A 23,200-nucleotide genomic window follows, 5' to 3' on the forward strand; every position below is an offset into this window, starting at 1 on the left:
CGTGAGCAACTGCCTTCAGCAGCCGCTCCCCTCGACGGCTTCTGGATACGACGTCACGACAGGGTGTCCCCAAGGAGCCTGGGAAGCCCAGAGAAGAGCCTAACCCAGCCTGGACAATGGCGGAGGCAGTCAGGGAAGGCTCCCTGGAGCAAAGATTACTTCACCTTCTGCTCAATAACAGCAGCAAAAGAGGCTCAAGGACAGATGCACCGCGCCACGCGGCTGACAAGCTCGTGCGCTAAGGACAGACGCACCGCGCCACGCGGCTGACAAGCTCGTGCGCTAAGGACAGACGCACCGCGCCACGCGGCTGACAAGCTCGTGCGCTAAGTCGGTTCAGTCCTGTCTGACCCTGAGCAACCCTGTGGGCTGTACCTGCCAGGCTCCTCTGTCCATGGGATTCTCCAGGCAAGAACACTGGAGTGGGTTACCAGGCCCTCCTCCAGGGGACCTTCCCGGTCCTGGGATCCGACCCACCGCTCTTAGTCTCCAGCCCTGCGGGCAGGCCCTTTACCACTAGAGCACCTGGGCAGCCCCCCGATGTGCTTGACGCCAACTAATTGTCTTGCTGGTTCCACAAGGTAGGAGCCTTTAGCGCCTCCACTTTACAGCGGAGGGAGCTAAGGCTCAGCGAGGTTCAGACACTCACTTGAGATCACACAGCCCGCAGGCAGCAGCGTTAGGATCGGAGCCCAAACCTCCACTGTCAGCCCCCAGGCTGCCTCCTGAAGGGCAGGGCCTCGAGCTGTGGGCAAGCACCTTGCCGCAGTGACTCACGGCCGATTACCAGCTGGACTGAGGTGGGACAAACGTTTCTAAGTTCCAAGAGATGCGAATTCAGGCTCCAGTTCTCCAGGAAAACAGTAACCAGCACAGCAAACCCTGGATGTCACAGAGATGAAAGATTTCCTTTTGAATTATTTTAAGTAAAAAGAAAGTCTTTTTGTAAAGTCTCAATCCACATCTAATTAAACTCTTCCAAGGGTCACTTAAAAATGCTATCAACTGTGTTTTTTTGTTTGTTTTTAACTGTGGAAAAATATTCGCAAAATGAAATCAACCATTTTAAAGCGTGCAGCTCAGTGGTGTTAAGTTCACTCACATCGTTGTACAACCATCACCACCAGCATCTCAGGAACCCACACCCTGTCCCCATCAGCACGCCGCCACCCCCGCCCCACCCCGCCCTTCACTTCTGCCTCTGTGAGCTTGACTCCAGGGACTCGCAGGGGTGGAATCCTTCAGCATTTTTATTTTGTGTCTGGCTTGTTTCACTGATAACGTCAATGGGAGCCTGTTTACAGGAAAAAACATTAGGATAAGTCATAGTTGAGGACGTCTGCCCATGTGGCCACAGCTCGGGGGTGGCTAAGGTAGGAGATCGTGAGATGGGGACAGCGGAGGCTTGCTCACCCTATCTGCTCAGGACAAGCCCAGAATCGGACCTGCTTTGCCAGCAAACTTGCTGGAACAGGACGCAGAGGCCGCAGGGAAGGGGGGCAAGGGCCCCTCAGGGAATCGGCCAGGGGCTGCCTGGCGGCTCCCAGGGCCCGGTGTGCGGCTGCAGGCCCCTGCGAAGGCCCAGGGGCAGCTGACCGAGGACTTGTCTGTGGGTGCCCCCTGCAAGGGCTCACTTTCTCCCCACGGCCTGACAGGGCAGCACTCAAGCCTAGGCTCCAAGGGGCTTGGGCCCAGCACGGCTAAGACGCAGAAGCCAGTGGCTGGTGCCCTGTGTCACAGGGTCTGAGTCAGAGGAGGAGATAAGCTCAGGGCAGGATCTGAGAGATGAAGACTGAGGCTGGGACGCGCTCAGGCTGGGCCTGGGTGTGAACAGTGGAGGCACTTCCAGAAGCAGGGGGGCCTCCCCACCAGGGAGGGGGTGGGCAGCGTCCAGACTGGAGGACCAGAAACGTCTGGGTGTGATAGTTCATACACATTCTAGATGAAGATACATAACTGAAGTACACAGGTAATATATGATGAGTGTGTATATGTGATATACAGTGCGTGTGTATACACATATAATTTATTAAGTTTATATGTATATACATCTTTAAGTCCAGAATCTTGTATTTTTCTAACATCTAATTTGCATTTGCATTGCTAGAGGAGGACCTTTTACCAACTTTTACGGTTAGTACATCTATTTCCGAAGAAAGAATATTTACACAAGACCCACAAGTGTCTCGAAAAGCAATCCCCTTTTAAAATTGTCAACAATCACAAGGAATCTTCTTTTGAAAAAGGACATAATTCTAATGTGAATGGAGTCACCATGGGGAAAAAAAGAGCTCCAGCCAAATTCTTTTCTGCGCAACATTGCCTGGGGGACAACATCTCTTCAGGAGAAGAATTCTGGTTTTTCCCAGTTGAGAACTTTCTGTTTCAAGTTTCTCATGACATGCTGAAGTCAAAGCTCCAATCCTTTGGCCACCTGATGCGAAGAGCCAACTCAGTGGAAAAGACCCTGGTGCTGGGAAAGATTGAAGGCAGGAGGAGAACGGGGACAACAGAGGATGAGATGGTTGGATGGCTTCACCAACTCAATGGACATGAATCTGAGCAAACTCAGGAAGATGGTGAAGGACAGGGAAGCCTGGCGTGCTGCAGTCCATGGGGTCGCAAAGAGTCGGACATGACTAAGCGACTGAGCGACCCCAGCAGGGCAGTTTCGACATGTTACTTCAGTTCTGGGTCCACTCTGGGGTGGGAAGCCCTTTCTGTGTCATGCGTAACCTAAAGCGGACAGAGAGGGGGCTGAGGTCTTAGGTGGTAAAACATATTCTAAAATATACATCGTACATCTTGGTTCAGTGGCAAACCTGCCCTTTTCAGACAAGGTGAGATGAGTAAACGTCCACCCGAGCTCACCTGAAACGCAGGCCGAGTGTCGCGGTCCGAAGCTGTGGCGTCAGGCACCCCTTGGCACACAGACCAGCGTGTGTGCTGCTGCTGGGCAGCGGCAGAGAATGAGGCAGAGGTTGCCCCACGGCCCGGCTCCGGCCCTGGGCACCCCATGTCCCCCGCCCTGCGGACGTGCCCCCAGCTGCCCCGGGAAGGCTCTGCTCCGGGCTGGCCAGCCTCGCCACGCTCGGGTGAGGTCATCCTCTCCCTGGGAGGCGAGGCCCTGCGGCAAAACCAGCCAGGCCTGCACCTCGGGGCTGACGTCACCCACCCCGCAGGGCTGCTGCCCGCCAGGCCACCCGTGGGCTCGAGCAAAGGGCATATTCCTGGCTGCAGTCCTCTCCCTCACCATCTGGTGGAAAGCCCCGGCCAGCCCCCGGGCCCTGGTGCGGCAGGAAGGGCGGCGCTCCAGGGAGAGGGGCTCAGGGGGTACTGGGGGGTGGGGGGCGCGGTGACTCTGCGGGTGGGGACACCCAGACACGCTCTGTGGACAGCCCCGAGCTGGGGGCCGCCCACCCTCGGTCCTGGCTCCCCCACACGCACCCCGGGCTCCGTGGGGGCCCCGCCCATTTCCCAGGTGAGGACAGACCCTCCTCTCTGACTCTCAGCCCCTAGTCTGTGCCGGCTGCTCTCGGGGAGGATCTATTTCATCTTCAGGACAGGCCCATGTGATGGACGGAGCGGGAGCAACACCTGTGGGATGGGAAGAGGGGCAGGGAGCCAGGAGTGCCCGCCCGGGACCCCTCCCAGGCCCTGGACCTCCAAACCAGCATGCCCGGTGCCCACTGTCCCGCCCTGGGTCCTCCCACCCAGCGTCCCGTACCCTCCACCCTCTGACTTTTCATACTCTTTCCTCGCAGACCCCAGGCCCTGCAGGTCCTCAGGGAGGAAGGTCTGTGATGAACTAACTCACACACACATCCCGTCCAGCCCAGGAGAAGAAAGATGAAAATTAGTCAGGAGCAGAGAGGCCAACCTTTTCCCCGCCGATCAGAGCTAAAGGTCAGAGGTCACCAATCGGGGCTCAAAGGTGATAGCTAACGGCCGTCAATTTCTTTAGGAAGTTTGAGGTGGGGATTCACGTGGGGGACAGATCACGTCCTGTGCAGCTGCTGCGCGGTGGGAGGGGGTGAAGGGATGGGGGCTGCCCTCGCGGCGCTCAAGTCCTCACAGGGACAGACATCAGCAGCAAGAGCTGACTGCTTAGCTGGGTGGCGGGTCCTCGCAGAGGACAGGGAGAGCGAGCAGCGCTGGCAGGGCTGGGGGCCCCGCTGCGATCCAACTAGGAGATCGGAGGAGGCTCAACGTCTGAGTGGAGGCGCCGGCGACCTCCAGGCTGTGGGGGGTCGGGTGGACTCCGGGGGGCAGCGTCCACTCAACGCCCAGGGCAGTGAGGAGGCTGGGGGCAGACCACAGAACAATTGGGCATGACCCGAGGTGGGGGGCCCCAGCTTTCCCTCCGGGGGAGAAGGAAGCACAGGGGGTCTGGGGGACTGCCGGGACCACTGAGGGAGGAGCAGTTACTGGGAACAAGTGGGCAGGTCGGGCCACAGAGGTGGTGACGGGGTCAGATTCAGGATGGGATTTGGACAGACAGCCCACAGGAAGGACCTGCTTCCAGATAGAACAGGAAGCGAGAAAAGGGAGGAATCAAGGCTTGAAGAACTGTCCGGAAGGCAGTCATTGCCATCTGGTGTGGGAGGAGGGTGTGGGGGGAGGCGAGGAGCCGTATGGGAGCACTGGGAGTCGGAGTTGCCGGTGGACAGGCTGTGGGGAGGCCGGACCCTCCAGGCTGGACCTTAGGGCCGGTCAGTGCTCCCATGCCATCTGACCACCGAGAGCCAAGTGAGCTCACAGAGAGGAGCCTGAGGGCAGGGCCGGCTGCTCCCCTCTGCCTCTGCACTCAGCTGGGGAGGAGCCCAGGAGGGGCGGCCGCCGGAGGGTCTCAAGGCGCCAGGTGAGGGCAGGCCTATCATGCTTCCCCAGAGCAGAGACAACGAGGCCTGTGACTGCGGCTCCTGGTGATGGGGGCCCAGCGCCCAGCAGGCCCAGGAGACCACAGGAACCCTAGGGAGTCCTGGAAGGGAGTGGGGCAAGAGACAGCATGTGGGTTCTCTAAGAGTCTCTGCAACCCCGTGGACTGCAGCCCTCCAGGCTCCTCTGTCCATGGGATTCTCCAGGCAAGAATTGTGGTGGTGGTGGTTTAGTCGCTAAGTCGTGTCCGACTCGTGCGACCCCGTGGACTGTAGCCCACCAGGCTCCTCTGTCCATGGGATTTTCCAGGCAAGAATACTGGAATGGATTGCCATTTCCTTCTCCAGGGGATCTTCCTGACCCAGGAATCAAACCTGGGTCTCCTGTATTGCAGGCAGAGTCTTTACCAACTGAGCCACCAGGGAAGCCCTTCTCTTAAAATGGAAGAAATTAAAGAAGTTAATAGAAGAGATGTATATGTCCTTGGGGCTAAGAAAGGAAAAGGGGCACCATCATCTAGGGTGAGGGAGGGGCCTGCAGGACCAGGAGGGGAAAAGCCGGCGGCCACGGGTGCATGCTGGGGAGTGGTGGACACCGTGGTCTGAGGGGCTGAGAGGTCTCCTCTGATTCTTTATTTTCTCGGGCAAACAGGGAGCAAGGTCCTGGAGTGGCGTGAGGAGGGGAGGGGATGAGGGCGGGGCGGACGAGCCCGGGGACTGGGAAAGGCAGCCCCCAGGCCACCTGGAATTGAAACCAGTTGCTCACTTTCAGTTCATTGACATTTTAGGCTTATAAATCCTGCTTGGGGCGGGGTGGCTGTCCTGTATATTATGGAGTCCTAGCAGCCCTGGCCTCTGCCCCATTTCCAAGCCATGAGCACTGGGCTGATGAAGAGTTATCTGAGCTCTCCCGCATTTGAAGACACCCTCCCCACCCCCCCGTCCCGCTTTCTCCCTACCTCTCAGATCACGCCGTCTCCTCCTCCGTCTGTCCTTTGACCCACTCCCCTCTGCTTTCTACACACTCTGCTTGAGAGATCTCTACACCTTAGCTTTAACTGTGGTGTGTGTGCTTGGTGACCCTAAAACCCGTATCTTGGGCCCACATCTCCCTCCTGAACATCCCAAGCCATCAGGTCCAACCAGGCCAGCAGTACATGGGTTTCCTTTCTTCTAAAGAAAAGGAGGCTTCCACCTCCCTACTCCTTCACTCAGAACCTGGCTTATCTGGACTCTGGCCCCAGGCCCATCACCGAGTCCCACCACACAGTGGACTTCCGAGGCTGTCCTGCCCTGGGCCCACCCGCCCTGATCTCTGCAGCCGGCGCTCTGCCAGATTCTCCCCGCTCTGGGAACTGCAGCCGGCGGCGGCTGCTGACCCTGTCTCCAGTTTAGCCGTCCACCTCCCATACTCTGACATCAGCAGTGTGCTCCATTGTTGTAAGCACCCCAACCCCCTCAACAGCTACTCTCACCCTCAGGGTGCACACCCTTGACAGCCTCCCTTCCCACCAGCCCTGCCTGGAGGCTGGGCTCCAGTCCTGCTGTACACAAGGGGCCTATCCCCTCGGCTTCGCCTTTGCCCAGGATGCTCTTTCTACCCGGATGCCCCGTCTCTGGACCCAGGCGAGCTCCCGCGCCTTCCCCAGCCCACCCTCACCTGCCTCCCCGAGCTGTGCTCTGTCCCTGGCTGCAGCGTTACTTTGTAAGAACTTTCTGGTACCCTCATCCCTCGAGTCGTCAGGGGATGTGAACACCTGCTCACTCGTGACCTCACAAGGGGAGAGTCCCTGCTGTGGCCGCCTTGTGTCATCAATGCCTGGCACACAGGCTCTTCAATGAATCACCATTTTTAATAGGGACATAGTATTTCAGGTTATAAATAGATGAGTCATGCTTTAGTTAACCCTAACCCAAACATCAGACGTGCTGTTTGCTTCACCTTTCAGAATCACTAAGGTTTATTTTTCAAAATAAAGAAGACCCTCGTCTGTCCTCTTCTGTTTTCTTTCTTTTTGATTGCACTGAGCAGCATGTGGGATCTTAGCTCCCCTGCAGGGATCGAGCTCACGTCCTCTGCAGGGGAACAGTCTTAAGTTCTGGACCACCAGGGGAGTCCCTTCTTTTTATTTTAAGAACAGTACGACTTTTCTGTAAAAGAAAATTCAGGCAATACAAAAAGGCTTGAAAACAAGGTGAAAATCGTGCATGATCCCACCATCGAAAGACGGTCTTTCTCATCAGGCTGATTGATACCTCTTCTAGGCTGTTTTCTATGCACTCCATTATGTCCACGTTTAAAAACCAAAACTGAGACATATCACACATGCTGCCCTATAAGCAGCTTATAAGCAGTGTGTCTTGAACATTTCATGTCATTAGATATTCATGTATCATTTTGAATGATGATACACATATGACAGTTTATTTCATAAATCCCATCTCTTCAGATGTTCCTAATGTTAGGGGGGTGCTGTGAGTCTTCCTGCAGATGTGTTTTTGTGCCCATGTCTCATTATTTTCTTAAAATACAGTTCTTGACATAGCCTGTTGCCAAGGGGAAAGGGGTTGGGAGAAACACAGACTGGGAGTTAAAATTAGTGTGTGTTAGCTATTATGCACTGGACAAGGAAATGGCAACCCACTCCAGTGTTCTTACCTGGAGAATCCCAGGGATGGGGGAGCCTGGTGGGCTGCCGTCTATGGGGTCACACAGAGTCGGACACGACTGAAGCGACTTAGCAGCAGCAGCAGCAGCTATCATATATAGGCTGGATAAACAACAAGGCTCTGTGTAGCAGAGGGAACTATATTCAATATCCTATTCAGAGAAGATAAACCATAATGAAAAAGAATATTTTTTAAAGATTGTATGTAGGAGCCCGAGCGCCTAGTGAACTGCTCAGCGGGCCGTGGCCCTGCCGCCCTCTTAGTTCCTCAACCTCCGCCGGCCGAGGCGCAGCCGCCCGAGCGCCCCGGCGCAGGTGGGGAACCTATAAAAAATAAATAAATAAATAAAGATTGTATGTATATATATATGTAAAGAAGAAAGTGGAAGTGTTAGTCACTCACTCATGTGCAACTCTTTGCAAACCCATGGACTGTAGCCCACTAGACTCCTCTGTCCTTGGAGTTCTCCAGACAAGACTAATGGAGTGGGTTGTCATTCCCTTCTCCAGCAGATCCTTCTGACCCAGAGATCGAACCTGGGTCTCCTGCATTGCAGGCAGATATATATATATAATGGAACCACTTATTTTCTACAGCAGAAATTTATACAACATTGTAAAGCAACTATACTTCAATAAAAAACATTAAAACGGGAGACAATATGCAGTCCTGGAAGCTGAGTTGTTGGACTTGATGCTTGCACATCCTTAATGCTCTTGCCTGGCTGTTCTCCAGGAGGCTGTACAATGTCGTGCTTTGAACAGCGCGTAAGGCAGCTCCAGTCCCCCTGCCACGACCAGCACTGGACATGCCGTGCGTTTCCTCTTCTTCAGTTCTGGGTGGGGTGGAAGGGCCGTGCTTCCATCCTCTTTGAGAGAATACTGAGCAGCTTTGAGGCCACCAACCGTCAGACACTCACACGGTAGATGCTTAGTGAGCATTTTATGGGTGATGAATGGTGAGTGAGGGCAAGTCCATGACGGCACATAGCACCTGGGATACTGGGCTTGGGTCAGAGATGCAGGATTCAATTCCTGGTTCCAGGAATTCCCTGGTGGTCTGAGGTTAGGACTCCACGCTTTTTCTGCTGAGGGCCTTTTCTGCATTCACCACCTGGTCGGGGAGCTAAGAGACCGCAAGCCAAGCGTCCGAAAAACAAACAAAGCAACAGGAACACTTCGGAAAACCTGGTTCCAGGGTTTGTGCAGTCACAGACAAGTCACTGAACTTGATTCAATCACGCGGTTTACTCAGTTGTGAATCGGAGAGCGTAATTCTTACTTGATGGGATTTTTGTGAAGTTAAAGAGATACTGTGCTTTAAAACTGCGAAGGAAATTTTGGAAGTCATACTTACAGATGACAAAATGCTCATCTAGCCCAGCAAGCTGTGCTGTAAAGTCTCCTCACCGCCGACTCCCTCTCCCATCCCAGACGCACACTGGGTTACTTGGAACCCTTCCCGCGTCTCTCCCACCCCACCCCCACAGGGTAGCCGATGACATACGCTGTTATATGTCTGCTTCTCCACTTAATCTGGTCCACAGCCACCCCATTCCTCCTCGCTGGTGTAGTCTGTTTAACCACTTCTTCATGAGCAGCCATGCAGACATCGTGCTTCAGAGCGCAAGCTCGGGGATCAAACTGCTCAAACATACGATTCACACATACCAGCTGTGACCCCTTGAGGAGCTGGCCTCAGTTCTCTGCGCCTTGGTTTTCTGATCAATGAAACAGGGATGATATAGACCCACCTCAAAAGGTGGCCGTGCAGATTGAGAGTCTGCATATGTAAAATATTAACTACGTCTGGCCCACAGTAACCCCTCAATAATGTGACTTCCTTTTAAGTTTGTTTCCAGTCTTTTATTGTTTTCAAAGAAATATTCTGCAGTGATTATCCTTGTGCCAATCTCCCCGGCAAGGAACCAACAAGCCCAGGGTACAGGGGTGCCTGTCCTGTGCACACACGTGGATGGAGGCCTGTTTCTACTCAGGACACAGAGGCCCCAAAGGGCTGGCTCAGCCCCAACAACAACAACAATGGAGAAAAACTACCGAATCAGGGAGCTGAGGTCACAGGACAGCCGGGGAGCCTGGAGCCCGAGGAGAGACAGCTGCCCCGCGCCACGGGCAGTGGGCCAAGACGACTCTCCTGAGGCAGTGGTTGGGGGTACTGTCCAGGAGATGAGAATTTTGTGAATATGTGTAACGATATGTGTAACGAATCGCTGAAGGCAGAGGGAGGGCTCCTGACGCAGCAGTCCCTGGAGTTGCGTCTCGTGGACTTGATCCTCAGGCCTCCACATGGATCAGGATAAAGTGGGTGAGGGGTGGAGGGGCCTCCCCGGGAGGGAGGGCAGGAGCCCCCCCAGACCTGCCCCCAGGAGCAGGGGGCGGAGGGGCGGAGGGGAGGGGAGGGGCGGGGCGGAGAGCTGAAGGTGCTGGGGGCGGCAGGAAGCAGGGGGAGGCCAGAGGCCCTGAAGCAGCAGGTCTGTAGGGGAGAAGGGTGCCTCGTGCCAGGGACCGCGGCAGAGTCTGGAGACAACGCTTGTCCTCACAGCTGGGGTGGGGGCATGCACTGAGCGCCCCAGGCGGGCGGGGCCAGGGATGCTGCCGAAGCTGTGCAGAGCCCAGAGAGCCCACCCTGAGTGGCTGGCCAGCCTGAATGCCAGCAGTGTCCAGCACGGAGGCCTGGGTGCCACAGGCCTCCCAGGGCCGGAGGAGGGGTGCCACAGACACAGCTCGGCAGCCACGGGCTGGGGGCCATGATCACTGAAAACTTCCTACCCTGGAGGCCCAGGTCCACGGCCGGGCCTGCCCAGGAGGAGCTGGGCTGGGACGTGGGGATGTCCTGAACCCAGACCCTCGGCCACCAGGACAGCAAGCCCCAAGATGAAGCTGTCTACATGGAGCAGAGCCAGACAGAGGCCTTCCGAGGCCAGGGCGCAGCAGGACGGGGAGAAAGGCCGATGCTGGAGGAGCGAGGGGCCCGGGCAACTGACCAACCACATCGCAGCACAGAACTCAGGCCGACCTGAACCCCTGCCCAGACGGACTGAGCACCCCGGGGGTCCACGCGCGCGCGCACACACACACACACACAGCCTAGTAGAAGAGGCACACCCATAACTGGCCACATGTGCTGTTTATCTCAGTCTCCACGGTTCTACACAGATGTCCCCTGGGCTGCAAGGAGACCCAACCAGTCCATCCTAAAGGAAATCAACCCTGAATATTGACGGGAAGGACTGATGCTGAAGCTGAAGCTCCAACACTTTGGCCACCTGATGTGAAGAGCCGACTCATTAGAAAAGACCCTGATGCTGGGAAGGATTGAAGGCGGGAGGAGAAGCAGGCGACGGAGGTTGAGACGGTCAGATGCCATCAGTGGACGTGAACTTGAGCAAACCCTGGGCGACGGTGAAGGACAGGGCGGCCCGGAGCGCCTCAGTCCACGGGGTCTCACAGACGGTGAAGGGCAGGGCGGCCCGGAGCGCCTCAGTCCACGGGGCCGCACAGACGGTGAAGGGCAGGGCGGCCCGGAGCGCCTCAGTCCACGGGGCTGCACAGACGGTGAAGGGCAGGGCGGCCCGGAGCGCCTCAGTCCACGGGGTCTCACAGACGGTGAAGGGCAGGGCGGCCCGGAGCGCCTCAGTCCACGGGGTCTCACAGACGGTGAAGGGCAGGGCGGCCCGGAGCGCCTCAGTCCACGGGGCCGCACAGAGCTGACACGACGTGGGGACGGAACAACATCAGCGCAGATGCAGAGCATTTAATAAAAAATCATGAGACATACACACAAAATCAAACGACAAACACCTCACTGTCAAGAAGCCAAGTTACCAATAGAACCAGGTTCTTGGATACTGGTTGGATACACGTTCCTGGACACAAAGGTTGTCAGACGTTAAAGGTTCTAGTGGAAAAGTGAATGAGCACGAACAAATGGAGAACCTGAGCAGACGCGGTGAGCACTGCGGACGCCTCAGAGGGATGCCGGGCAGGTGAGTGACTCCACAGGGTCCTGAGAAGACACAGTTCCTGGGAGGGAGGAAAGAGAGATGCAAGAACTCCAGAGCTTGCTGTGAATCTCTGGGCCAAGTCCCAGCCTCTCGGAGCCAAAGACTCCTCGCTAAATTGAAAGGCCTGGTTCTTGCCTCTGGGTGATTGACATGAAGGAAGGCTGTGGGGACCTCCCTGGTGGTCCCGTGGTCAAGAGAAATGCTTCCAATGGAAGGGACATAGGTTCGATCCCTGGTTGGGGAACTAAGATCCCACATGCCAAGCAGTAAAAAAATTTTTTAAAAAAGAAAGACTGTGTAGGCAGCAGGTGTAAATAACAGCCTTTGGAAACATCTCACCTGTTGACACCTCAAGTTTTTGTTTTTTTTTTTCCAAAATGGGAAATAGCTCAGTTCTTTAAATAATTTTTATGTATTTGTATATTTTGGGCTGTGCTGAGTCATATACACGATTTAATTTTCTTTCAGAAAATATAGTTGTTTTCCATGATGCCACCCAGAGATAACCACTAACATTTTACAAAAGTGTATCATTCTACACACAGAGGAGGCAAGCCCACTTTCTTCCCACTGAATAGACTTCGTGGGCAGCTGCCCGTGTCAGTAAACGGGGCTGCACAGCGCTGCTCTGTGGGCTGCCTGTGGTGTGAGCCAGTGTCCCTGCTGTGGGGCACCTCAGCCTCACTGCCCCTTGGGTGGCACCTAGCTTGCCGCCAGTCATGTGCAGTGACGCAGCAGCCCTAAGGAGAGTCCTAGGGCGTGTGTCTCTGTGCATCTACCCAATCGCTTTCATCGGAAAAGTCCTCAGATGTGAGATTGCATTTCCAGGCCTTTAGACAGCTTGTCAAATTCTTCTTCAGAAAGTGTCTTCTACTTCACACCTAGACCCACAGTTTCTGGCAGGCTTGAGTTCCTTCACATCCTCACCAGCCCAGACCACAGGGGTGTTCTCTTCCCTCTCTGATAGTGAGAGGCAGTGATCTCCTAGCCTTAAGCTGCTTGCCCGTCAGACGGTGCTGCAGAGGACAGTACCTGTTCTGTGTGCAGCCCCCAAAGCCCAGCATTTGCACGGACCTCCCCTCCCCTCTTGGCTAGAAGTCAGCCAGGGCCCCAAGCCTGCCACGCAAGGACTCTCAAACACAGCATGCCGGGCAAACCCACAGGTCGGGCCGAGGAGGACGGGTCAGGGGACGCTGGGGCTCTCGCTCCGGCCGGGCTCGGGTCACTGGGGCTGGCAGGTGTGGAGTGGGCAGGTGAGGCTGAGTCATCCGGGACTCTGGGTGTGGTTTCCTGGATCAGCTCCAGAGTTGACACGAAGGTTCCAGTAACGGGTGGCTGAGCTGGGCTAATTGCTGCTGGTGCTGCCCCAGCCCTACCCTGCACGTAGCAGGAGCAGGGGGAGGGGAGGGGAGGGGGGGAGGGGAGGGGAGGGGGGAGGGGAGAGGAGGGGGGAGGGAAGAGGGGCGAGGGGGAGGGGAGGGGGGAGGGAAGAGGGGGAGGGGAGAGGGGGAGGGGAGGGGAGGGGAGGAGGGGAGGAGATGGGGGAGACGGAGGCGGGGAGGGGCGTCAGGACAGGAATGAGGAGGCTCCTGCGGGGGTCTCAAAGACTGACACTCACTCTCCGCTCCCGCAGGATACCCAGGAAGCGCCCCCAAGCCCACTCTGCACACTGCGCCTGGCCCTTGGCCGTGGGGCTGAGGAAGGGGGCAGGGAGCCAGGGTGGCGGGCTCCCCCCTGGGAGGCCTGCAGGAAGCTGACAGGGGTTTGCATGCTGGGATCCCTGGGGCTCTGCAGTCCTGGGTGGCCCTCCTGTCCCGGGCACCCAGCACACAGCCCAGGGCTGTCGCAGACGTTCAGTGAGAGGAGGAGCATGTGATGGATGCTACTGGCGCTGAGGGCTGAGCTGCATCTGCGTGCCCACACGCCCTGTGTCTGTGAGCAAGTCGCCGACCTCCTCTGAGCCTCAATGTCCCCATCTACAAAATGGGGCGTGTTCACCTGGATCCAGGGCCCTGTCCCACAGCCACCAGTGGAGGGTTACGGGGCAGGACTCCCCTAGGGCGCTGTTCTTCCTGAAGAGACATCAGTTTGGGGAAGAGTCGGGCTTCCCTGGTGGCTCAGATGGTAAAGAATCCGCCTGCAATGCAAGAGACCCAGGTTCGATCCGTGGGTCGGGAAGATCCCCTGGAGAAGGAAATGGCCACCCACTCCAGTATTCTGGCCTGGAGAATCCCATGGACAAAGAAGCCCAGTGGGCTACAGTCCATGGGGTCGCAAAGAGTTAGACACAGCTGAGGGATTAACACTTTGGAAGAGTCTGAAGAGCTTGGATGGATGAATCAGAGGGGAGGGGCCAGACCAGGACAACGCTGCTGGGCAGGGGGCCCTTGGGCACCAGCTCAGAGGCTGCCCATATCCCAGGGTGCATAAGGGCCTGGGCACGTCTTGCAACAACTGGGCTGGAAAAGGTCTTGAGGTGAGAAGTTTGGGTGCTCCTCGTAAGTGCCGGGTGACCCGTCCCAGGCCCTCACCGTGTCTGTAGCCCACCCACAGCGAGGCCCTGTCACTGGTTGACTGATTGACAGCCTCGACGAGCCATCGTCTTGCAGGTAGAGGGGAGCTACTTGTTGGGGAGCTGTAGGTGGGGGTGGGCACAGCTCTGTCCCGCCAGGGCCAGGCGCCAGCGTGGCGGGGCTGATGGAGGCTGCGGGTGCGGGCCGGGCTGTGCCTCCCCAGACGGTGGTCCCGCAGGCAGCCGGCGCAGCGTGCCCAGATCTTCTGGTTCTTAGGCGAAGCCCCCACCCCGTTACTCTGGAAATTGCTCTGATTTTAAGGACTCAGCAGCAACTTGTTCCTGTCCTGCTGTGCAGAGGCAGCTGTAGGGGAGGCACCGGGTGGGGTGGGGGTGGGGTGGGGTGGGTGGCAGCCCGCAGGGTCCCTCGGGGGGCCGGATAGGGGGGTCCCCACGCCAGTGAGCGCTCGGCTCTGCTGTCTCCACTTAGGAGTCGCTAATCATTTTTTTGTTTTGAATAATTCTTAACTCGGGTGTTCGTTTAGCACTGGGCTCGACCTGGGTGTGGGGAGACCTGAGCCCATCTAGGGGGAGGAAGGGAGAGAGGCCTACAAACATGGGGAAGGAAAAAATGGGGGAGGAGGGTAGCTAGTGAATAACGGGCTGGGCTGGGGGCTGTGTGTGTGTGTGTGTGCGCGTGCACAGAGGGAGGTGGCGGGGGGCAGGCTGAGGCTGTGACCTGTGTGTGAGCGGTGTGGCTGTCAGCTGGGGGTCTGTGAGTGTGTGTGTGTGTGTGTGTGCACACGGGGAGGGTGGTGGCAGGCAGGGAGAGGCACGGGCCAGCCTGACAAATATTTATTGAGCCCTGCTCTGCCAGGCCTGGGGAGGCCTGAGATGAGTGAGCCTGGCCTTGCCTGGAGGCCCCACAGCTCCTGAGGGCAAGAGGGTGTAAACAGTGAAAGGAATCAAGGCAGATGAGCAGCCCCCAGCCAGGCAGGGAGGGGAGCCGGGCGAGGCCGGCCTTCCCCGGCAGCCACACCCCGAGGGGCTCCCACCCCCTCCAGCAGCCCCCCATCCCTCAGGGGCAGGGAAGAGGTGACCACGCCCTGGGGCCCGGCTGCCTGGGGCTGCGATGGGCTCTGCGGTCCCGGGTTGGGTGAGGGCAGTGTCCTGAGGCAGACACACCCCTGTGGAGGGGGCGAGCCCCGCCCCAGTCACCCCCTAAGACCGGCAAGAGCCCCGCTCGCCTGGGGTCACCCTTGTCTCTGCCTCTGACCTTGCATCAGCGTCCAGCCCCGCAGGGCCCGGGCCGCCCAGTCCCCTCTGAAGGCTGTGGGGCGGCTCAGAGCAGATAAAGGAGGAGGAAAGCGCCCCATAAACTGCAAACAGCAGGACAAAGGTCGGCGCACTGTGGGCGCAGCTGCCTCGGCCCTTTGGCACAGGAGGAAGGGCGGGCCCGGTGCTCCTGCCCAGCAGACCCTCACCTGTGCCTCCGGGGGGCGGAGGTCCTGGGTGCCCGGGGCCCATTCTCAGAATGGACGCAGGCAGCCAGGCAGCCCCTCCAGGGGCATGAGGACCCCGATAACTTGGCTGGAGAGGTTAGCACAATGCCTAGAGCAGCCATTTTCAAGAAATGAGGTGATTGTTGGGCCGGGACCCCAGCGGACAGCAGACACGCTGAAGCGGGGCGGCTGGAGGCTAAATCCCCGCCCGCCCCGGCCACGGACCCCCTTCAGAAGGGACGCCTCTACCCAAAGGACTCCAGAGGATTCTAGCTTCTCCCATGGCTCCATCCGCTCCCGACCACTTCCCCACCCTCCTCTCCCAGGTCCTGTCCTCCAAGGTGAATGAGCCCTCCCCAACACGTGTGCACGCACATGTAAACACACGCACACACATGTACACACTCACACGTGTAGTGCATGCACATGCATCTGTTTTCCTCTGATCCCTTCCTTACCCACATTCCCTTAGTGAATAATCTGATATTTCTAAGACAACTAAAGAGCATTTCAGACCCACAAGTGGCCTTCTAAAGTGCTGATGGGAAATCGTTGGCCCACGGGGAAACTTCAGGAGGACGCCCAGGACGGCCCCTCAGAGCCCAGATGCGTCGTCCTGTGCACACGGAGCTGCACCGTCTGGAATCTGCTGCCCCGACCCTGGAGAAGCCGCTGGGAGCCAGCATCTCTCCCCATGACCATGGCCGAGTCCCTGGGGCCGTGGAGCAGTCTCTCTCCTGGGGAGGGGGTCACAGGGGCCGTGCCTCCTGGGGGGGGGGTCACAGGGGCAGTGCCTCCTAGGGGGGTGGTCACAGGGCCGTGCCTCCTGGGGAGGGGGGTCACAGGGCAGTGCCTCCTGGGGGGGGGTCTCAGGGGCAGTGCCTCCTAGGGGGGTGGTCACAGGGCCGTGCCTCCTGGGGAGGGGGGTCACAGGGCAGTGCCTCCTGGGGGGGGGTCTCAGGGGCCGTGCCTCCTGTGGGGGGGTCACAGGGGCCGTGCCTCCTGGGGGGGGGGTCACAGGGGCCGTGCCTCCTGGGGGGGGGTCACAGGGCAGTGCCTCCTGGGGAGGGGGTCTCAGGGGCCGTGCCTCCTGGGGGGGGGTCACAGGGCAGTGCCTCCTGGGGAGGGGGTCTCAGGGGCCGTGCCTCCTGGGGAGGGGGTCTCAGGGGCAGTGCCTCCTGGGGGGGGTCTCAAGCGCTCTTCTTGCTTTGTTTTCCCTCTACGAGCTCATAACTGATTCCACGTCTGAAAACAAAAGCTCGGATTTATCTGACGTTTACTCAGCCTGCCGTCGACTCAGCTGGAAGGCACGACATCTACTCCATGAGGCCGGACACGCACCCCCGACTCCTCAGCAGATGCACACTGGCCCAACGCGGGAAGCAGGCAGCAGAGGCCTGGTTCAGCTCAGGTCACCTGGCCGGTGCCTTGTCTGCAGGATGGCCTCACCCAATCCCAGCCTCAGCCGGCAGGCCTGTGCCCTCGAGCCTCAGCTCTGGGATGTGGAGCCCACCCCAGGATCTGCCCCGCCTTCACCTCCGGCCAGCAGAGCCCTGCCCTGGTCCCCTTTCCCAACCCTGCTGCCTGCATCCAGGCTAGAGCTGCAGAGTTTAGTGCACAGGTCGCTAAGACAAAGGTTAGAAAAAGTCCAGAAGGCACTTTATTGGAGCGTCCCCTTCACGCGGGGAGGGAGCAGAAGCCCCACCCTCACCGGCCTGTGAGGGCCTGGGGCTGCCAGTGTGGCCCCAGCACCCGGTGTGGGAGGCGTGGGAAGGGAGCGTCTTAGAAAAAAATAGATTCCTATGTACATGTCCGTATTTATAGCACATAAATTAGGGAGTGCTCTGACCCCTGCCCGCGGAGTCCAAGCAGGGAGGTGGAAGCCAGTCCAGAGAGAGGGGGCCCCCCCCTCAAGCCCCGGGGCCCGCAGCCTCCTCTGCCCATCCAACCTCTGCAGGAGGCAGGCGTCCCCAGCTGGGGTCCAATGAGGTCCAATCAGGCAGAAGGGGCTGCACGTGCAGCGACGGCCAGTGCACAGTCACCTCAAACTCCAGGCTTGTAATTCCAAAAGGAGGGCAGACCGCGAGGCCACCGGCCCCAGAGGCCAGGACGACGCTGAGGGCCCAGGGCCCCTGCTGCTCTTCACGGCACAGGCTGCGCCCTGACGGCTGGGCGGTCCTCCCAGGGGCTGCGCTTCACGTTGAGCGTGGTTGCAGGGTTGGTCTGGCCCTCAGTTCCTGTGTCCCACCACCTCCTCCTCCTTCCAGCCGCTGGAGTTCCTGCCGAACTTGTAGACAAGTCTCCGGCCGTCTACCCGCTCAAGGATCTCCCGCTTGTAGTAGTACCTGAGGGGGACAGGTGGTCAGAGGTGCCAGGCAGAGGCTGACCTGCCCAGGGTCCTCAGGTGACCTGCCCGCTGGGCTCTGGCCCAGGGGAAATGGGCCTGAACCACGTCCCACACAGGAGGAGCCTTCGCTCCCTCACCCAGCTCTGTTGGGGGCACCTGACCCTCCCCGGGACTCTGCATGGAGCAGTGTGGTCTGGGGGCTGGAGGAAACCTTTGCGATGGGCTGGGAGGAAACTGAGGTCCAGAGACAAGCAGCTTAATTACTTCAATGGTGTGGGCCATGGCTAATGCCCTGTTCACCATCAAGTGCCTTTCATGGGACAAGCCTTACAGATGATAGAAATGCCTGTGAGATCAAGTTCAGTATGTGCTGCAGGCCAGTCAGCTGCATCCCAGGCCATCGCTCGTCCACACGAGGGGCAGGCCCTGCGATTCCTCGCCACAGGGGACTCACGCCGGCCTGAGGGGTGGGACCCTGACGGCACCCGAAGCTGCCCACCTCATGGCCCTGCTCAGCTTCTCATAGGTCATGCTGCTGTTCTTCTTCTTCTGGCCCCACAGCTGGGCCACAGCCTCTGAGCGCAGGAACTTGAAGACACCCTCTTGCCGGTTCTCCCACTTCATGAGGCCCTCGTTGAGCTCCGGGTGGATGAGGATGTCACGGATGAATTCCCACAGGTGGGTGCCTCTGGGGGCTACAAGGCCAAGCTCCATCAGTCAGCGGCCCAGGCACCTGTGGCTCCCCCAACTGCCACCTGGCCCAGCACATGGTCTACTGATGGCTGCCTCCCTCCTTGCCTACCCCACTAGACAGCCAGGGGAGCTCCAGTAGGACCACGTGTCACACAGCACAGAGGTCTAACCTGCTCAAAGACTGATCAACGTCTAGCTGGGGTACGAGAGCCGTTGAGACACAGTGGCACCACTTTAAGGAGCTCACAGTTTGGAGGAGGAATGATAAAAAAGTAAATACACCAGTGGGTGGTGAGAGCTCAACAGGAAGGGGACGGAGCTGGCCCCTGCCTGGGGGATGAGGGGCAGCTTCTTGAAAAAATAACCCTAGAAGCAAACAGGCCCCCTGTGTGTGGAGGGGAACGATCTGTGGGACCCTCCTGGTAGCTCCAGGGGCGGGAGCCCATTGATGGCCTGAGGCCAGCAGGTAGGAGCTTGGTGTGGAAGGGCCACCCCTGCAGAGCCCTCAGGGGGTGGGGCCTCCAGCGGCCAAGCCTCTGTCCATGCCTGAGCCTGCTGGCACCGCCAGCAGTGTGTCCCTCGGGCAGGAAGGCTGGAGTCCAGCCTGAGGCCTTCCTCCTGTAGCCGTCGCTGCCCCGACACAGGACCCCCTAGCCAGGCCTGGCCATTAGGGTGTGACCCACTTGCATGCTGGACCCATGGCCTGAGCACGTGGAGGGCCCCGATCAGGAGGAGAGAGGGCCAGCCGGCCTCACCTCGCCCCCAGCCCAGGGCCCCCCACGATGTGGCCCCCCAACCCTTGGGTGCCCACTCACCGTGCTTGCTCTTCTTGCCTTCCAGACACTCTCGGGACTCTTTGCTCAGCTTTCGGGGCCGGCCCCTTTTCCGCTTCCCGTGCTTAAGCTCCCCCTTCTTGTAGTCAGGAAAGCCGTCTGGCGGGGGTGGGGCAGAAGGTCAGGAGTGGGAGGGCTGGGGGCTGGGGGGCAGCCTCCCTCCAGGAAACCCTAGAGGAGAGCAGGGGAGGGGGGCACCCTTGGGGGCCAGGAGGCCCCCTCTGCTCACCCCCGGGAAAGAGCTTGCTGTCCGGGGCATCCAAATCCACGTCACTTCCACCAGAGTCTGAGGCGTGGGGGCTCTGAGACGCGCCAGTCCCTGGGGGGCGGGCCAGAGTGAGCCCCTAGCAGCCCGAGCACTGCCCAGCCAGGGCCTGTCCTCTCAGAAAGCCTGGGCGTTGGTGGCCCGTGGAGACCAGGGCTCAGGACATCCGGGACAGCAGACGCCCGAGGGAGGGCTCACCTGTGGTGGAGACGTCGGAGCTGCCCGGGGAGGGTGCCCTCGCGCCGAAGCTGCCTGGGTAGGTGGGGCTGGCCTGCCTGCAGTCCTCGAGCATCTCCTGGGCAAAGGGGCTTCCCTGGTCTGGGGGGCAGAGATGAGCGGTCAGAGGGGGCCCTGGCTCTCCCAGCTGGGGGCCGTCAGGCTGGGGAAGGATGGAGGAAGGGCTCTCACCGAAGGGCCCTTGCTCCCCGAGAGGCTCCTGGAGGGCCAGGCTGTCCTTCTCCAGAAGCTCCATGATCCAGCTGAGCTCGTCAGGGAAGCTGGAAGCTGAGGATGAGGGGGCAGAGCTCAGAGAGTCAGCACAGCTCCCCTCCCCTCCCTGGGGCAACCAGCCTCCCTGCCGGGGTGGGGGCACTCACTGAGGTCCCACAGCTGTGAGTAGAGCTGGTCCCCCAGGGGCCCGAACAGCAGGCGCAGCTCCTCGGGTGCGCAGCGGCACAGGGCCGCCCCGTCCAGCTCGCAGCGTGAGAGGTCGATGGTGCCGGGGTCGCATCTGTGCTTCTCTGCCTGGTAGCTGACCCAGTCCAGGACCTGCGCCTTGGACCACAGCTGGGGTTGCTCCCCTAGCCAGCTGGACTTCTCTGCAAGGGGCCGGCACAGTCAAGGGTCAGCCCCCTCCGGCGCCCGCTGGGGATTCCCGGGGTCCCCCCTCCTCCGACCAGGAAGGGGGCTAGCACGCCCCCAGGCAGGTACCCCCAAGTCCCAACACCCCAGCCCGCCCCCTGCCGGATCCTTCCCTGTCCCAGGCTCTCGCCCCAAATGCCCAGCCCCTCCTGAGACCCACCTGTGCCCTCCAGGGCCATCTGCGGGCTGCCCAGGGCCAGCACCAGGTCATCGGCCCCAAAGGTGGGCGCAGGGGGCACAGAGGCAAGAGTGGGGTCGTCTGAGCTGTACATGGTGCTGAAGTAGTTGCTGAAAACGTTGCTGATCTCACAGGTCGCAGCCATGGGGCTCCCTGGGAGAGGGGGAGGCTGGTGAGGCCCGCACCCTGCCTCACCCGCAGGCGATCCTGCTCCCACCAGGCCTGGGGCAGTTAGAGCCCCAAGGGCGGGAAGGTCAGCCTGTCTTGGGACAAGCTCTCCTCCAGAGAGGCTCCAAGGTCTCAGAGTGGGGTGAGAGCATGTGGTGAGCAGGGCACCAGGCCGGGCTCCCTGCTCTGCCCACCGGGGTCTGTGGGAGGGACTGGCCATCACGGCCACTCTGTCCTTCCCTTGCCATCAGGACATGGCCCGGCATTCCCACTTGCGCAGGTTCAGAACCGAGCTCCACCAGCCCCTCCCCATCCCCCGGGCCAGGCGGGGGTCCTACCGTGGCAGCTGAGGGTGTGGCAGGCAGGCTAGGGGCTGCCGGAGGAGGAAATCCAGGGGAAGGGGCCCGCCAGGTAGCCAGGTAACCGAGGCTCCGGCCGCGCTCCCAGGGCGCTCAGTAGGGGCGTTGGAGCTCCGCCCGCACCCGGGCCTTTATAGGCGCCCACGGTAACCTGAGCTGGCGGCTCATTGGCCGAGGGGATTTCCTGGCCTTTAGACGGGGCTCCTGGCCCAGGTGATTTGCATACTTTGTGCCACTTGGCTGGGATCCAGGCCTGCGGTGCTGGGAAGTCAGGCCTGGCTGGTTTAATGATTGTCAGGCCCGTCACCCGCACCCTCTGGGGCTGGGCCCAGGGCAGTGGCCTGGGCGGGCAGCCGCTGGGTGGGCATGTGCCCTCTCTGCTCAGGAAATTCCTCAGGGGGGCCAGGCTGGGGCTGGGCAGAGGGGACGGGAGGGGACGGGGGTCAGGGCTGGGTCAGGAAGGCTACCTGCAGGACTGAGGACTAGGGGCCAGCAGGCAGGCAGGGCAGGCAGGGAGGGGGCGGAGGTCTGGGGAAGACTCCGGACGCAGGGCAACACTCAGGGCTGCTGGAATGGCGGCCGCAGGGCCCCAGCCATGGGCCCACCGCTGGCAGGAGGCTGGGGGCAAGGTCTCGGCACCCCCTGCCTGCCTGACGCCACCTGAGCCTCGGGGTTGCTGCAGCCGTGTCTGGGAGCCCTGGCGCTGTCAGAAGGACCCCCCACTTCCCTGCTCCCGACAGAGCCGCCTCTGGGGCCATAAGTGAGGGGGCCAGACCCGTGCGGCTGTGCTTACCCATCTGCCTGGCCCGACCGGTACTGGCCTGCTGCCCTCTAGCGTCGGAGGCCCGGCTCCCTGGGCCCAGCTGGGTGCTCTTCAGGGAGCAGGCCCCATCTGACCCTCAACAGGGCTCTCAGGGTGGCAGCTGGTGGCCCACAGACTCACCCGGGCCAGGCGGGCTGGTGAAGTGGGGCTGAGGTTTGAATCCCCAGCTGGTGCTCCCCGCAGACGCCCTCGCCCTCCCTGTGGGCAGGGGACCCCTCCCACCCATGGCCCCTCCATGAGCTCAGCCGTAACCACAAAGGCTGTCCCGAGACCACGGAGGCCTGCGTGGGGGCAGCCAGGGGTCAGACCCAGGGGTCTCTTCCATTTCCCACCCTTGAAGACAAGGTTCTGTGGGCCTGATAGCCCTGGGTCTTCTCCGGATGTTTTTTTTACACGTCAAAGATGCAACATCTGAGCACCCCTCGCCCTCCTCCTTGGTCAGCGCCAGGGCTGGGATGGCTCCTGCTCAGTCTCCCGAGAGGGCACCCCTGCCTTACTTTAACCCCCAGGAGGACAGGTACCCCGCTCTGGCACTGAGGTCCCAGCCCCTCCCTCGGCCCAGACGTGGGGGGCCAGGCCAGACTGGGAGGCGGGGAGAGCTCCCCAGCCCTCCAGCCTCCCCCACAGCCCGAGGCACGCCCTCTACCCCAGCCCTGGAATGTGGGCGAACCGGCTCCAGCCTCAGGACGACTCACGCTCACGTGCTCCTGAGCCGGCCCTCCAGGGCAGCGGCGGCCGCGGCTGTGACCCAAGAGGGCCTTGGCGGGGGCAGGCCTGCAGGGGCTGCACAGGACAAGCGGGCAGACAAGCCTTCCCTCCAGGGTCAGCCTGTGAGAGTGAAGGCAGGCGGGGGCCAGGCCAGGGCTGTGGCAGGGGGTGGTGCGGGCCAGGGCCCCCCGGACCCTCTCTGCCTGGACAGAGCCCAGCTTACCTCCAGGATGGGGCAGGGACGACACAGGGGCCCACCTCGAGCTCTGAGAGCAGACGGGCCCCCCGGCAGGGCGCAGTGGGGGGTGATAGCTCAAGGTGCCTGCTGTGCCACTGGACTCGACCCCGGCTGAGGAAGGGCCTCAGGGTCCACAGAGCTC

General features: G+C 60.1%; 1 protein-coding gene across 3 annotated transcripts; it reads right to left on the reverse strand.

Moving 5' to 3' along the window:
• Nucleotides 1-17,222: 17,222 nt before the first annotated feature.
• ELF3 (E74 like ETS transcription factor 3) lies at nucleotides 17,223-22,297 on the reverse strand. 3 transcript variants are annotated; one of them, XM_024976146.2, is made up of 9 exons: nucleotides 22,083-22,297; nucleotides 20,745-20,915; nucleotides 20,320-20,541; nucleotides 20,132-20,227; nucleotides 19,922-20,041; nucleotides 19,688-19,777; nucleotides 19,441-19,557; nucleotides 18,432-18,627; nucleotides 17,223-17,930 (listed from the first exon to the last, which is right to left on the reverse strand). In XM_024976146.2, exons 1-9 carry the CDS (start codon nucleotides 22,084-22,086, stop codon nucleotides 17,816-17,818), a joined length of 1,131 nt encoding a protein of 376 aa, XP_024831914.1. In that variant the 5' UTR covers nucleotides 22,087-22,297; the 3' UTR covers nucleotides 17,223-17,815.
• Between the last annotated feature and the right edge of the window lie 903 nt (nucleotides 22,298-23,200).

This window comes from Bos taurus, chromosome 16, assembly GCF_002263795.3.
Source record: "Bos taurus isolate L1 Dominette 01449 registration number 42190680 breed Hereford chromosome 16, ARS-UCD2.0, whole genome shotgun sequence".
NCBI classification, from domain to species: domain Eukaryota; kingdom Metazoa; phylum Chordata; class Mammalia; order Artiodactyla; family Bovidae; genus Bos; species Bos taurus.

What these genes read in the sequence shown, in the direction of transcription:
- ELF3 (XM_059875319.1), bottom strand. Translation starts at nt 21,150, where the DNA reads ATGGCCAGTCCCTCCCACAGACCCCGGTGGGCAGAGCAGGGAGCCCGG. An exon ending in CAGCAAGCTCTTTCCCGGGG is followed by an intron (nt 19,558 to 19,687) that starts GTGAGCAGAGGG and finishes CACCCCCGCCAG; the next exon opens with ACGGCTTTCCTGACTACAAG. An exon ending in AAGCTGAGCAGGGCCATGAG is followed by an intron (nt 17,931 to 18,431) that starts GTGGGCAGCTTC and finishes TGTCCCCCTCAG; the next exon opens with GTACTACTACAAGCGGGAGA.